We start from the raw sequence: 15,225 nt of genomic DNA on the forward strand, positions 1-15,225 counted from the left end.
GAGAGTCACTGCTCTCTTTCTTCTTTTTGAAACTTAAAATAGCAAAGCAAACACTATTATGTTTATTGTTGTTTGATACGTATTGTTTTTTAGCATGACAGCAGAGAATTACAAGCTTGTAAGTTAGGTTACTGCTTTCTTTTGTTTTCTTTCTGGCAGCTGTTTGGTCAAGCTCTGGCATCAATGTGCAACAGCATAATGGTGGCTGCGGGCGCCTCGAAACTCTTGCGTCGATGGGCGCAGTTAACAGTCTCTTTTTCGTTCGTTATTCTTTCGTTTTTCGTGTGCAGCTGTTCTGTTTATAACGGTAAGAACGCCTCTTGCTGCTGATACTGGTCGATAAGACCGGCGCTTAATATTGTTGCCAGTGATAGACGTCATGTTTACCAAATTTGTTGGTAGTAGTATGTATGCAAGTACTACGTCTCAAGACCGCTCGTTTGCTCTCTTATTAACCGCAGAAGCCGAGCTTTCCAGCGACACACCTCAGGTATTTAGGCCTCCTTCCAGTGGAAACGCTCATCACTTGATCTTCGCGAACGACAGTGCCGTTTCCCGTGTCTACCGAAGCAAGGCGGATTTGATCTACAGCGGAGGTATTCCCCAGTGAGTGCTGAACAGTTGCTTTACCAGCGTTACCGCTGTAACCAGCCTTGGCGGCTTGTTGACACATTTTATGCTTGCGCAACAGGCAGCAGCTCCAGGCGGGACTGTTGGTTCAAGATGCTGGCTACGTGACCTGTCCGTCGGATGTCCCTTGCAATAGGCTCAACGCCGAGTGCCTAACGTGCGATTTCAACTACACCTGCGTTTATGGCGAGGAGCTGACAGTCACGTGTCGTCCGAAGCAAGGAAGAAAATGCATTGTGAGTGGTGCCGCAAGTGGTGGGACGCTGAACAAGTGCTTTGAAAAAGATATTTAACCGCCGTGACAACGGTCGCGCGTGAAACTGGGATTAGGGCGGCCGTAAAAGCGCAATTATTGTGCAAAGAACTGCAATATGCGAAAGTATTTCAATCTTATCAAGGCACCCACTGTTGATGAGGTTGCCCAGCTCCTAAGGAGTATAAAGAAACGAGAAAGAGACTATGCATTCTGCTTTAGTTCAGTTCTAATGTGTGTTGAAAGTTTTTACTCGAGGAGGTGCTGATAAGTATAAAGCCTTACACAGAAAAAAAATGAGCTAGAAAGCTGATACTGCTACACTATTCTACATGTACCCCCAGGATGTCACTTGCGAGATGTCTCCTGCAGCCTTTTAAGTCCCTGCAAATAGAAAAATTTTGACTGCTGGTCAAACCAGCCATTTGCAGCATTAGTTACCTCCAAAACTATCCCAAACCTTTGTCCCTGTGGGTGTTTTCAGAGGTTCGGGAACAGATGGTAGTCGGGGAACCAGGTCGGGCGAATAGCTGGAATCCCAAGGAGGCCTATCTTGTAATACAGGCACCTGCATTGTGTGACTGGCCACTGTCATACAACAGGATGATGCCTTTGGAGAGCTTTTGTCGATGTTTTTTTTATTTTACCTCAGCTTTCTCAATAACGAACAGTAATATGTTGCATTGATGGGTGAACTCTTTGGGAGGTAGTCCACGAACAAAACTCCCTTCTTATCCCAAAAAGTGGTTGCAGTTTGCTTCTGCACTGACCTTTGCACGCAAAACTTCATTGGCCCCAGGGAACCACTGTGTCTTCTTTCCTTACATTTTAGTTTTTTTTTCTGGATCATAACAGTAGATGTGTCTCATCACCAGCCACCAGTTTGTCCATAACAGTTTGTCCATAAATGCTCCATAACAGCCACTAATGCCTCTACACGTCTCCCCTTCTGTTCGGTTGTCAAAAGTTTCGGGATCCAGTTGGCTGTAAGCTTTCTCATTCCTAAGTCGTTGCCGATAATGGCACCAACTCTTTCACATGATATCTCTCGATATGTAGCAGTAGTCTTGGTTGGTATTCGGTGGTCCTCGATGATCATATCATGAAAGTCTTTCACATTTGCAGGCAAAGAGACGGATACAGGCCTTCAACTGGGTTTCTCACTTACAGCACTGAAATGACCAGTTTTAAAATTTACAACCAAACGTTGAACTGTTGCATATAAATGGCCGCTGTCACCCAAAGTTTGTGAAATTTCATCGTGGATCTGCTTTGCATCCTTCCTTTGGAGAAACAGGGACTTGATTATTGTCCTAGGCTCTTCCGCATTGAATGTTTACGGAGGCACTGTCAAGTTAACTGTGGAGCGCAAAAAAAAAAATGTTAAAATCATAGGTAGCTAATTTTTGCACCACTGAATACAAACGAACCCTCAAGTATACCCTACAATTTACAGCCTCCTAGCTTAATTTTTTCTTGGTAAGGCTCAGTACTTATCAGCACCCCCTTGTATATTATATCAAGGGCCATCAGTTATAAAACGAACCATTGCACATCTTACACGAGTTTTTTCCAAGGTTCCTTTAACGGTATGATACAGGGTGTCTTCTGTGTGTTTCAAGGTCCTTGGGGTCATTAATGGTTTCCAAATAAATGCAAGAAGGCTTAAGGTAGTACTGTTATTGAACAAATTGTGTGCTGACCTTGCATGTCACTTTACTGCATTTTGAAAAATACTGCTGCCAGCTTGTTTCATACAATTCTTGCTTGAGCAGTGTTTTTATTCAGTCAAACTGTAAGTTTCATCTTGCATTGTGAATGAAGAACTTTGCTCTGTGGAAATTTTTGGGTCAAATGTTAAAAGAGGGTGGCCATGGAGAAAATGCATAATAGATATGTATATACCCACTGTGGTGGCTTAGTGGCTATGGTGTTCGGCTGCAGAGCCTAAGGTCACAGGCTTGAATCCTGGCTGCAATGGCCACGTTTCAAATGCAGTGAAGTGCAGAAATGCCTGTGTACTATGCGATGTCGGTGCACATCAAAGAATCGCACGTGGTCAAAATTATGCCATAACCCATAACTATGGTGTCTCCTATAGGCAACATAAGATGAAGTTTGCAATGTCAATTGCAGAACCAAAACACAGAGCCTAGTGAGGGGAGCAAGCATTTTTTGGGTGAACCTGTAGCGCTTGTCCGAGCCACCTGCCTGCACTTTAGGTATGGGCTTCTGCGCTGTGTTGAAGCCTCACATGTCGTACGTGAGCTAACCAGGCCTTGTCGAGAGCACCTTGGTAAGAAAAGTTATCAGTCGGATGCCGCCTCTAATTATTCAGAACATGGTCTCACGTTTATTGCGACCCAAACAGCTGACGGCAGCAGTGTTTACGGGTGCAGCGGAACATTTACAGTGCCTCTGTAGTCCATGCGTAGCTCTGGGGTTAAACACTGCATACCATGCGAGGTACCATACCATATATTGATATCTGTACTTTAGTTTGTACTGCTACTGTAATTTGCTCTCAGTGGTCTTGCTCGGCTGGCCATGGCGCATGCAGTTGTGCGTACTCGTACTTGACAAACTGCCGTGACTGCTGGTAAATGCAGGATCTGACAAAGTTAACTGCCAAGTGCTACCTCAGTATAAAATGTAAGTGCAAAAAAACTACTAGTCATAAGTTTATTACCACATAATTTTTGCATGTCGGTGTTTATGACTTATAAGGGCCCTTCCAGGCATAATAATAATGAAAATTAAGTACTAAAGCCAGGGTAAATCATGAATAACTAATATTAATTAACTTTTCACTGCACTTCAGTCAGCATTATGTGGTAACCAGTAGCCCTGCAGGTTCCACGTCGCCGATTGTTCACAGATCGACACAGAGACGTCACAATATATCTTCTGCTTGGACAGCACATCACCCATTAGCTTTTTTTGTATGGACGAAAATGTAGACACTGCTTGTCAGCCAATCCTGGAATTTGCCTGTGTCTGAAACTTGCTGGAAGACATCTCTGTACACTGATGAAACAATTGGATCTTTTTCCAGTCTCTGAAATTTTGTGTCTGTGCCCCTTTAAGGCATGGGAAGCACTTTATCGTCTCTGCACTGGTGATCTGCATGGAGTGAAAGCCATACAGCAGCTAAATCCAGTTTCCTGAACACGCAGGATGAGCCTGGTCACTTCGAACGCAAGATGGTCTGCCGTTACTGCTACCAGACAGCAGCTAGTGAGCACACCTGTGACCACAACAGCAGCTGCCAGGTGAACAGTGCCCCGCGCCAGCGCTACATTGCAACGTGTAATGTTCGGCCAGACGTCCTTTGCCTGGGTGAGCAGCTGCATGCAATGTGGTGAGCTAAGAAGGCACTTTTGTGCCTCTGTAGTAGGGGCACAGAAGTGCCTTTCGTTTTGTGCGCCATACTGTAAATAGTAAAGCGCAGGAGTCATTCTACACTGCCCTTGACAAAGCACGTCACATGCGGTGGCCCAGAAGTTATTTGTGTAAAAGTTATGCATGCTTATGAAGACATGGAAGACAAAGTACACCCTTGTTAGAACTCTAGCATAGACTAGTTGTTGTGCCAGGCCTTGTTTGTTTCATTTTTTTTCCCTCGATGTTTGTGAAGAGTGCGGAACTAGTGGACTGACGGACCATTTTAATTGGGCAGTGGCTCACACTACCTAGTCTTGTTTCGTAATACATTTTCGACTTAAACTGGAGACAGGGAAGGCTCTGCTTCGCCTTTAGCATGAGCCATTCCACGAACTCCTGCAGAGTGCAGAAGAAATTTCATTCTTGCCTTGATTTTAGCCACCCATCAGATAGCCAAAGCTTGGTTATCTCTACCCATTTAAAATCTATTTTTTCTCCGCTGTCCTTAAACACCTATGAATTGAATAAATCAGCCCCGTTGTCTTCAGCTGTAGTGTGAAGCTCAGTACAGAAAAGTATCAAGTGTTCATTTGTGTCCTCTTCCTCACATGCACCGCATAACTTGTCTATCGCTTGGCACTTTACTCAGTTCGTCTTAGTCTGCAGTACTCCTGTCCTGGTTTCGAACATCAAAGAGTTTTGTATCGTAGATATTATCGTAGATATTATCGAAGAGCAGCTCTTCTTCCAGTTCGCCAAACTTGCATGGCCTGCCCTCGGCCTCACCCAGCGCCTCAAGTAGAATGGTGCCCTCTGGGTGTTGCGGCGACAACTGGGAGCAATGAATGACCACATGTTCAGTGCTCTCTTGTTGCTCAGCACACTTTTGGCACCGTGCTGCCTGAACCTCCATGGAAGCGCTGATGGAATAGCAGGGTGCGTAGGGCTCGAGCTCATGCCTCAAAGAGGAGTGCACTCCCGCTATTGTTGTCATAACTTTTTCTGGGACTGGGGCGGTCTTGTGGACAACACAGCAGACTGATCTTCGAGCACACTGCCGCGAGCCACTGGGTTGTATCCGCAGGCCAAAGTTGCAGCTTAACGTGTGTAGGCGTGCGGTCCACTTTGTGTTGATGCCTTTGAGGCATAGGTACCTATAAACTCGGCAGGCCCACCTGTTGTGCATAGTCCGCAGGTGACCTTTGGAGGGAAGTTTGCTGCTTGCCTCGTGTGCTTCAAACGAGGGCCAACCGAGGTCACCATATATATGGCCTCAATGGCCACTCGTTCATGACAGCTCAGAGCCATGCATCCCACTTCACGCTGTCCGCGTTCCAGCCAAGCTCGGGTTTTGGCTGAAATGCGCATCACCACATTAGCATAGGCTAGCACTGGGATGTGGGCAGCCTTCCTTAGGTCACAAACGAGGATATATTAGTTTCAACCCCACATCGAGCGCCGGCACAGAGCATCACTTGCTCTGTGGCAGGCTTGTTGCAGGTGTTTTTCGTGTGCCACCAGGAGATCCGGTGAGGATGAGAGGGTAACACTGAGGTGTCGGTGCTCGGTGGCCCATGGGATTGCTTCGTTGTCCAGCAGGAACACCTTGCTTGCTTTTAGTGTGCCGGAAGACAGCAGAACGGTGGATTTCTTTGGGTTGAAGGAGAGGCCGAGGCTTGTGAGGTAGGTGGCACTCAGGGTGACGAGTTGAGGTTTCCGCCAGAAGCACCAGATTGTCGGCAAAGGCCAGTGCAGGCAACACCAAGGTGTAGAGCAGTCCTTCACTTATAAACCGGGGCGGGAAGCCCAGCCCAAAGTCAATCAACCTTTGCTCCAACGCCGAAACATACAGCATGCACAACAATGGGGAAAACAGACAGCCCTGCTTCAGGCCCCGGCGCACCGGTACTGGAGTGAGTGGGCGTCGCCCAGGCAGGCGGCAACCCGCCTTTTTCACGACGCGACTGCGCATGCGCCCATCCCCTGGCGGCGGTGTCGCGAAACATATTGGAAGGGTCGCGCGCCCCACTCGAGACCGGCCGTGCAAGTGTAAACACACCGGCTTCCTACGCAGGGCGCGCTGCTGCAGCCGTCGGGCGTTCAGCGCGACGCATATCGCGATACCTACGATATGTGTTGCTTACGGCTGCAATGCCCAATATGTAAAGGGAAGCAAACTCGGATTTTTTCGCTTTCCGAGCGCTTCTCGGGACAGCCTTCGACGCAAAGCGTGGATAAAAGCAGTTCGCCGGCTCGACGATCGTGGCCGCCCTTGGGCACCGTCAAGCACATCAAGACTGTGCGGGAATCACTTTGTGACAGGTACGGACGAGGTACTGCGGTTAAATGCGTGTGCAGTTTATCACAAAAGGTTTTATTCATGGCCAGGAAGGCCTCGAATGTCACCGCGGCATTTAGACATCGTTCCGACGCTTTTTGCTTTCTCAAGCAAGAAGGCCGAATAGGCAAGTGCTGTGAGCCGCTTTCAACGCGCGATGGAGCGGGCAACGAAAAAGTAGCTACGAGAGCATTCACGCATGGTGCTAAAATTTTGTCATAATCTCCTACGAAAATTTCTTTGTTTATGCCACTACACCCTGGCCAATCCCCTCGTGTGGGTATGTGCCATGTATTAAGAGGCAGAAGAAGAAGAAGGTGCGTTATGCGTGTGTTCGAATCATATCCATGATGAAGACATCTGCGTGGTATCGCCGGAATGGATCAATGTGCGCCTCTCGCGCTCGTCTTTATGGACGCGCATGCTTGTTTAACCTATGCAGCGGTGTGCTGTGGGAAAATACAGTGAAATGCTAGCAGATCTGCTTTGTTGCGAGTACGCTTGTGCTTTTATAGCTCGTGTAGCTATTCTGCAGCACTTCAACGCAACGATTGCTTGTGAAAACTGTTGTCCCCAGTCGTTTTCTGTACTACGGCGTGCACGATGTAGTATCCACCTTTCATGAATGACAGGCATATACAGCGGAAAACGCCAACCTTACTGATCGGGGATATTTCATTGAACATTATGTTCCGAATGTAGCCTTGATCTCTGAAGCGGCGGCCCTTGCTCAGCTGGTGTTCGCATAGCATGCCGGATGACCGGAGATACTGAAGAATTTGCTCTTCGGTAGGCACTGCAGCCTGCCTCGGACTTCGCACCCAGCCATCAGTCAATCCTAGAAGTCCTCCAGGTACCAGGTGCTGCCCAGGACTTGCCATCGTCGACAGATTCCAACAAAACGTGCTCCGGAGCGGCACTCAGTCCGGCCGGACTGGGCGCGCAGTACCCTACCAGTGAGCTTCCATCGTTGTACGCGAGGTGGCAGCACAGGAAAATGAAAAAGGCGGACTGTGTTGTCTGTGTATATCCAGCACAGAGTGCTTTCCAACAGTGGTGGCATATTGAAGGCTGGCATTTGGGGTAGCATCAGTTCATGTGGAATGCTGTCATGCGTCTTTGCGACGTCGAGGAAGCGTGTAACCAGGCCCCGTGACTTCTTCTGCGCCAGTTCGATTATCTGGCCCAGGGTAGGCGGGCGGATGGACGGACGGACACAGACAGATGGACTGGACGATGATAACACTTTACCCTTTGTATTGGGCAGCAGCTTTTGCCACCTAGCCTGTGATCCCCCCCCCCCCCTTTAAATTTTTCCTCCCAATTTTGCTTTTCAAATGTATAATTTGACCATCTTTTTTTCAAATTCAGTATGCGCATAGTACCATTGTTGCCAGCTATGCAAAAACTGCCAACACCAGCTTCTCCAGAATGCATGAATGCTACTGCAGCTTGTCCAAGACAACTAAGTTCATTTCAGGATTGATCAAGGTTGATTAATATTACTGTAACGATTAAAGATTTTGTTTTAACCTTTTCAGTTAAACTTGTTGGTAGATTGCTGGCATGTCTGCAAAATTATTGGCGGCAACGGTGGCGCCGCAACACCTTGGTGTAAAATGATTGAATCTCTCGACAGCGATCGAGTTTGCCGTGTAGCAGTGGCACAACCCCTTCGAGTTCGATAGCAGTTGAGTTCGAAGTCTCCTAGCGCAGTAGCCTTCGAAAGTGCCCGTGTGACAGGAGTATTACAAAGCCGGTGTCTATTTCTCAAAAACTGCGTTATCTTCACTGAACTCATCAGAACAGACTCCATCGCGCTGTTTTCCAAGCTCTCCCTTCCTCCCAGCCATCTGCTTTAGGGACGCAATGAACTAATCGTGGTTGAAGCCTTCCTTGTAGCTTGTGGCAGTTCATTCCTTGCGTTTAAGTTGTACTCATACTTCATGTACAGCAGTTTGGCCAGAGCACGGCTATTTGATTTTGGCGTCCGCATGAACGAAGTCATCCCAATCAACATTCGGCCAGGTTTGCATCAACGACAGATTGTCACGAATCCGCAGGCATCTTATCACATGGGCTATGTAGTGATGGAAACAGCGCAGCACAGATGCGCAAGGAATGTATCAGAAAGAAAAAAATTAGTGGATGAGAGTGCACGTAGACCTACATAAGGAGCACATGGTTGCTCTAAGAATGTCGATCCAGTGGCTGCAAAGCGTTTTAGCATCTGACTGCAATGAATTCCCACTGTAATCTAGTCTGGTATTAACAGGGATGTGATTGTTGCAGTTTTTTTTTTCCATTGCTATTGCCATTCTACTATTATTACTTGTCCATGGTCATTGAGAGTGGGTGAGCATTTTCTTATGAAACTGTGTTTCTAGTCATCCTTACTTATCAATGTGTGGCGTCAGGGGTGGCTTGTTTTCGTTTTGAGCAAACTTCTGATGGAACGAAAAACTCCATTTATTGCATGGTAGTGCTGTCATTGATGCTCATTTGAGTGACTCTCTGTGATCCCAGGAAGGCGACAATTCCACAAGAACCTGCTCTGCAATTGGACAAGGGGCTACAGCTGGTGGACGGCCCTCGTGCTCAGGTCTTTTATCTTTTGCTGTTAAACTCTTTAATGTAACTGACCATACGGCCCATGCGTTTAAATCTAGCGATCTGATTGGGCCACTGAAGTTGGCTGACACTCGGTACCTGTGGGGTGGGTAGCTTTAAAGTAAACTGTGTACAAATAGCAAACTCTGAAATAATTGATAACTGCGCTAACACCTGGCAACAAAATTAGTGACACCAATGCAGTGACAGAAATGCATAGACGTAACAGTTCGAGAGATAAATTAAAAGCTAGAACAGGCAACAGAGTGCACTAATTTTTTAGTTGATGACAGCGAATAGCGACAGTTTTTATTTGCCACTCCTAGATGGCGCCTACATATGCTAACCTCCATGAAGTGGTCCTGTGTTTTGCAACTGGTGTCATCAAAGAGTTCTGCTTGTATGTGCGGCTTGCAGAATGACTTTGCCTGTGTTTGCGTTCACTTGCACTCCAAAAACAGGCAAGCGCAAATTTGTTGCTGTGAAACTGAAGAGTAGGAACAAACTGTGGTGTGTATAGGTTAATTTTGAACCTGCCACTCTCAAGGCTTCTTTGCTTGTCCATCAGTGTTGATAATTGTGTGATTACCTGAATATATCATGTTTCAACCCTAACGGATGGCGTGGAAGTTATGAGAATAACATTCGTGTTCTATCATAGCATAATATGCAGTCTGATGCTGTGAATCATGCTTGTGAGGCACTGTGCGTGCACATACCGTCTTTTCCAGAAGTAACCACGCTGCTCATATTTCTTCTTATGCTATCATGAGACTTATCATCATCCAGAGGAGGATAGTGATGGTACTGGTTGACATTGCAAAGGTTATCCTCAATGGTGACAAGGGCTGGCAACCACAGCTTCACTTCTCCACTACCACCAGCCCACGTTTTCTTGTCACTGCATCCTGGTTACTTTTGGCAAATATGGTACCTGTGTGAATGTTGACTGATGACAAGGTACTTGATATAATGTATTTTCTCGTGTAATGAACAAACTCGCATAATGAGCCCACCCCCTACTTTTGTTAAGAATTTACTTTTTTTTTTTAGTGTTACCTTTTCTTAGATGCATTCCTTAGTTTTGTGCCATCTGCAGCGCAGACCATGGCAGCATGTTGCTAACATCACTGCATGTTCATCTTTTGACAAGAGCTCAGGGGGCGGAGGCGCGCTCAGCATGCTTACAAAGCCAGCGAGCACTCAAGCATGAGAGAGGGCCGTAGCAGTTTAAACAAGAGCGCTGTAAAACGTCCTCTGCACTGAAGTGCTATGGAGGAAGTATGACTGTCAGGCCCCCAAGCGATTCAGCGAGCTCGAGAGCAGGAGGGAAAATGCCTAACACTTTTCACACCACAGCCAACACTTAAACATCACATTATGCACGCGTAACTCTCCTGCAATTTTTTAACCATGCATAAAAAACGTGCACCTGACCTTCGTTTTATTTCGCCGTAATTGGCTGGCGCCGACAACTATCACAAAATCTTCGGATCGCGCCACAGTACAGCAAACACCTTTCGAAGCGAACAGCGCTAAACACTGGCGATACGAACGTGCCTGATCATGTGATTTTGTTGATGGATGGACAGACGGACGGGTAAGCCAACAGGTACACAGGCGGGCCAGCGGGGAGACAGGTGGCAGTATGATATGTAATTTCGACTGTCGCTAAAAAATCTGTCTAAAACACTTTTTCCCAGTGTAGTGAACCTGCCCCCCAAATCGATGTCAACTTTTCTGGCAGGGTTCATTCCACGAGTAAATACATTGATTGGATGCATGTTAAAATTTAGCAAAAAATAATCTGGCTAAATCTGTAGCCATTTACTGTACAAAGCCAAGCCATTAGTTTGACTTTCACGACTCTCGCAGTTGAATCTGTCCTGTCAAGAAATTTTTGGCAAAAATAGGAACGATGGGAAAATTTTAAAACGTGAACATTGCTGACATTCAGCTGTGTCTGGGCCATCATGTGCATCTTGGTACGACCATTTAACTGGCTTTACCAACTGTTTGCCTAAATTACCTTGTATTGCGCATCTAGTACTGAATGGCTATCAAGGAAATTTGGAGGCTTTGATTGAATGTTGAGTCCCAGATTTCGAGGGAATTTTTTTGCCAATGGGAAGAATATTGTCACGTAGTAGTGACGGCAGTCGAAGTAGCGATGAAAACGGACAAAAGTTCTTCTAAAAGGAAACTGTTTATTGGGCTGAATCACTCGGCGGCGTCGAAGCGACAAGCGTGCCTGCCGCTGTTGTCCATGCTCAATTTAAGGGGAACACTGGTCTTTGGGACCAAGAAATGACCCAAAACCAATTTTTTAAAAATGACATTTTTGGAGCCTGTAGGTAATATTCTTCAACTCTAGCAGTTTTATCCTGTGGGAAATCGGTATTTGGCCATAGTATTATATTTAGATCACCGTGTGGGCTCAATTTGTGCAGGAGCAGGCGATTTAACACCATGAAAATTTTGGACACCTGGCTGTCTTAGTACGTCAATATTTCAACGTCTAGGACAGATAGACATGTCATATCGTTTGCTAAGGGAAGCTGAAGGCACAATGTATGCAATAATTGAAGCTCAATTGTTCAATCACGCTTCAATAATTTATAATTTTGCAAAGTTTATCTATGCATGATATTGACACTATGAATGCTGCTATCCTAAGTGCTGTAAAATTACTAATGAGGGTAAAATGAAAAAAATGCTTTGATTATTGCACTCTTTACTCACCATACTATGTAGCAATGGGTTACAAATTATTTTTTATTGAGCCATTTTTTTTTGTACCGAGGTACTAATAAATGACCCATTAAAATTAATTATATTAGGAACCAAAAATTAATTAAAAAAGCAATTTCATATTTGAAATTATTATCATAAACTGAGCAAGGTGATACAATTTCATTAGGATTGGACTAAAAATAAGGAAAATAGGTCTAAAACCAGTGTCCCCCTTAAAGTTGATAGCGAACTTTCGAGATAAAGCGTGCAAAGTTACTAGAACATTCCGGAACAACGTAGAATCAGCTCTGCCTGGCTGCGATGAATCGAGATAAATCTAGTCGCGTCTTGCATCACAAACAAAGTGATAAAGTGGCGTGGCGGCAGATTTGAAGAAGGAACAAACACTGCAAAGATTCGCAGCAATATCTTGAGGATAAAAACTGCTGGACTACCAATAATTTGTGCTTACAGTTTGATTGCTCTCTGGAGCTAGCCAGAAGAGAAATTTTTCTGAGCTCTCGCACTGCCACAGCTGTCTAACCACTTGATCCTCCTATCTTGCAGCATAGTGCTGGGTGGCTTCGGTGCAGACCGCTTCTACCTGGGCATGTGGCAGGAGGGCATTGGCAAGCTCTTCAGCTTTGGTGGCCTGGGTGTGTGGACACTGGTTGACGTTGTTCTTGTGGCTGCTGGTTACCTGGGCCCAGCTGATGGGTCTCTCTACATTTCCTGAGAGGATATTCTAGTCTGTGGCAGAATTCCCCTGTGGTGCACACAGCGGAGCTGGTGCCATTCACTGGACACAGTCATGTCGCAGGGTTCCAAGTTGCATTGAAACTGACACACCCCAAGTAGAAGCTATGGGTGCATCTTTAATTCACAACTTTTGTGAGACACGATATGCAGAGGTAAAATATGCTTCGTACAATTGCTAACCTTGGAAATTTATATAGAGAAGATACTTCAAGTTGATGAGTTACAGTAAAGATATGAGATAAAAGGATTCATGCAAATGTAGTTTTAGTTCATTGACTGCAGGGAATTGTATATTGTTTTGGAAGTGCCTAGTACCGCAAGCAGCAGTGGCTTGCGGTGCTACTAGGCACACCTACTTGGGATATTACGACCAAAGCAACAGCACTTCAGGTGCCTTTAGCTGGCTGCTTTTGAAGATTACTGTGCTCACTAAAGTGCCACATGTGTGTTTGCCTTCAGATACTGCTGTGTACATTGCCGTAGGTTTTAATTTCACTTGTCCTGCCTAGTCATGTTGTCAGACAGCAGCATTACGTGTTTGGTGACTGCAGATGGAACTAGGGTGACCCTGCCCATTGCAGCTGGCATGACCTGGCAGGTTGTACCTTGTGTTCTTGCATTGAGCGGTCTGGTCGCATTCCCTGGTACCCACTCATTGTTCTAATGGTGGTGCTTCAGATTTGTACTAAATCATGCTGCAGTTGTTCGTAGAGTAGGTTCCCTTTGAGATGAACTTGAAGGGGCCATGAAAATTTGCTCATTTTAATAGAAGTTTTGTTTTATCACAAGTGCCCCCCAAAAAGGGTATAGTATGAGCATGCTACGTGTGTCAAAATATATGTTACACGAGAGGAATTAATAAAATTACCTTGCAGTGATAAATTACAAAGAGACTATTATATATGAACTAAGCTCAAGAGTGAAGAAATAAAAATGCTCGCGTCACACTATGAAAACAGCACTGGTCTATTTTTTTTTTTTTTTTCACTCTCTTTCCCTTGCTTCTGCAGTGACCGCTTTTTGTTTTTTCCTGTCTTTTGCTTTCCCAAATGCGTTCAAGTGCACTGAAGGTGCCCAGCTGGTTAGCCATGCAGTATAGCCTCTGAAAGCATATGACCATCTCTCTCTCTCTCTCCTCCCACTCCTTCTGCAGCGCGGTTGTTATCAAGTATATGAGCAGGCACTCCTCCCATTTTTCCATCCGCTGCAGGTGACGCGGATTGAGCGCTGATATGTGGCTATGTCAGATTTGTACACCATGAAAACCTATGCTGTAGCACCACATCAGTTTAAAGCTTGGCTTCCACCTAACTGTGTAAGTTGACCAGCAGTGTACTCTGCGCCTAGGCGCCTTCTCGTCCCCCATAGGCAACGCTCGGCATCACCGAGATCTGCCTATGTCAGCTTGCTGCGCTGTGCTCAGGCCAGCGTGAAGAGCCCTGCATTCCTTAACCGCACCCGTGAGAACTTTTCCCTGCGCCTTCATGCAAAGGTGCAGTTGATCGTGGTTGCTGCAAATGTTTATCTTAACCCAAGGACATTTGGAACAGTTTATCTTAGACAGGAGTCTATGGGAAACCAACCAAATGCCATCATGTTCTTTTATCCAAGAATTCGTCAAGCTTATAATGATGGCACAGACAATGAGCATGCATTGGCATGTCCCGTGACTAATTGAGGGAGGAGGAGAGAGACTTTAATGAAAAGGAGAGGTCTGCCTGGTTGTTGGCCTGGCATGCTACTCCAGGCATGACTAATTGCGGCATCCTCATCACGGCTACGGCATGCAGTGGACGTTTCTCATGGAAGTACGGAGTGTTTTTCGTAAAAAAAGCTCTAATGCTGTGTGATGCTGGCACATGTGAAAGCACCACAGGTGGTTGAAATTAACCTGGAGCTCTCCACAATGGTGTCCTTCATAGATTGTGTGCAGCTTTGGGATGTTAAACACCACATGCAATATTGTACCATACCACCGAGAGTGCTCGCATGTGATGTTAGTATTGTGACATACTCGGCAGTTCATGTTGATGGGCTTGTAAGTTGATACTTCAGGAAACAAGACTGGTAGCTCATACCAAAGACCGGCATGCAGCAAAGAAGACAAGATGCTTCAGCTGAAGAGAAGAACGAAGTGCCCATCCTGTCATCATCTATCCACCCCATTACTTGGCTTGAGCTATCAGTCTCGCTTCCTGATGCGACATGCCCGCCTTGTCCTATTAGTGAAACACTGAAATTTCATGTGGCTTTGTGCTTAGTGTGTTGCAAATCAATTACTGTAAATAATGTATATACAGGGTCTGGTATAACTGTCTGGAAATAAAGCTTCTGAAGCTTCTCTGTGGAAGTCCTGTTAAATGACTGTCATATACAGTCAGTGTTGGCTGAATTTGTCTGTGGCAACACTCCTTGTCCAGTGCTATGGCATGAAATGACACAAAAGGAAAGGGTTTATTCAGTGCACTGATAAACATCGAAATCCAGAGCTGAGCCACTGTGCCAATTAAGTAAACAT

The 15,225-nt window shown here is 45.8% G+C and overlaps 1 protein-coding gene across 1 annotated transcript; it reads left to right on the forward strand.

Moving 5' to 3' along the window:
• The first annotated feature begins 149 nt into the window (after window positions 1-149).
• amx (TM2 domain-containing protein 3 almondex) lies at window positions 150-15,048 on the forward strand. Its single transcript, XM_077659555.1, has 6 exons — window positions 150-307; window positions 462-606; window positions 692-866; window positions 4,060-4,222; window positions 9,132-9,207; window positions 12,516-15,048. The coding sequence occupies exons 1-6, from the start codon at window positions 184-186 to the stop codon at window positions 12,682-12,684; spliced, it is 852 nt and encodes a 283-aa protein (XP_077515681.1). The 5' UTR covers window positions 150-183; the 3' UTR covers window positions 12,685-15,048.
• Window positions 15,049-15,225: the final 177 nt, after the last annotated feature.

The sequence above is a fragment of the Amblyomma americanum genome, chromosome 3 (assembly GCF_052857255.1).
Source record: "Amblyomma americanum isolate KBUSLIRL-KWMA chromosome 3, ASM5285725v1, whole genome shotgun sequence".
In the NCBI taxonomy this organism is placed as follows: Eukaryota; Metazoa; Arthropoda; class Arachnida; order Ixodida; family Ixodidae; genus Amblyomma; species Amblyomma americanum.